General features: G+C 71.3%; 1 protein-coding gene across 2 annotated transcripts in view; it reads left to right on the forward strand.

The window, feature by feature from the left end:
- The first annotated feature begins 396 nt into the window (after positions 1 to 396).
- The window catches only part of HN1L (hematological and neurological expressed 1-like), a 16,780-nt gene continuing 16,671 nt past the window's right edge, over positions 397 to 505 (forward strand). Inside the window, exon 1 of one of the 2 annotated variants that reach the window (XM_008581437.1) lies at positions 397 to 467. Coding sequence is in view for 1 of the 2 variants with exons in the window: in XM_008581429.1 (XP_008579651.1) it covers positions 424 to 467 (44 nt within the window). In the remaining variant the exon portion in view is untranslated. The remainder of the gene's footprint in view (positions 468 to 505) is intronic. The other variant, XM_008581429.1, reaches the window with a different exon arrangement.

A 505-nucleotide genomic window follows, 5' to 3' on the forward strand; every position in this document is an offset into this window, starting at 1 on the left:
CGATGGTCATTGTGCCTGTTTTTGAGGACAGTGTGCCCTTGGGGTGCTGGGGCGGGCAGGTGCGGCTCAGGTGCAGGGCGAGCCCGAGGTCTGGGCGGTCGCCTAAGCTACCTGGAGCCCTAACGCCTTTCCTGACCGACACCTCCTCCTTGGCCCGCCCTCAGCCGGCCTGCCGTCCAATGCTAGTGCTCAACGCCATGAGCGGCGCCCGCTTCCACCACTCGGCTGCGAGCGCGGCGCCGGCCTTTCCAAGCCCCTCCCTTGTTGGGAAGAGGCGGGGGGCGGGACCCGGCGTCGCGATAGGCTACGGAGGAGTGATGGGCGTCGGCGATGTCCAATGGGTGCGGGCGGACGGCCTCGCTACCTGCGCGGCCGGCTGGAAGCGCAGCGCGCGAGTTGAGGGAGGCGCCTGCAGCGGTCGACATGTTCCGTGGCCCTGAGGGCGAGGCCGGCCGGGCCGGCTCCAGGTACGGCGCGGGGCGCGTGGGGGCACGGCGGTGCTCTC

The sequence above is a fragment of the Galeopterus variegatus genome, unplaced genomic scaffold, assembly GCF_000696425.1.
Source record: "Galeopterus variegatus unplaced genomic scaffold, G_variegatus-3.0.2 Scaffold92, whole genome shotgun sequence".
Taxonomy (NCBI): domain Eukaryota; kingdom Metazoa; phylum Chordata; class Mammalia; order Dermoptera; family Cynocephalidae; genus Galeopterus; species Galeopterus variegatus.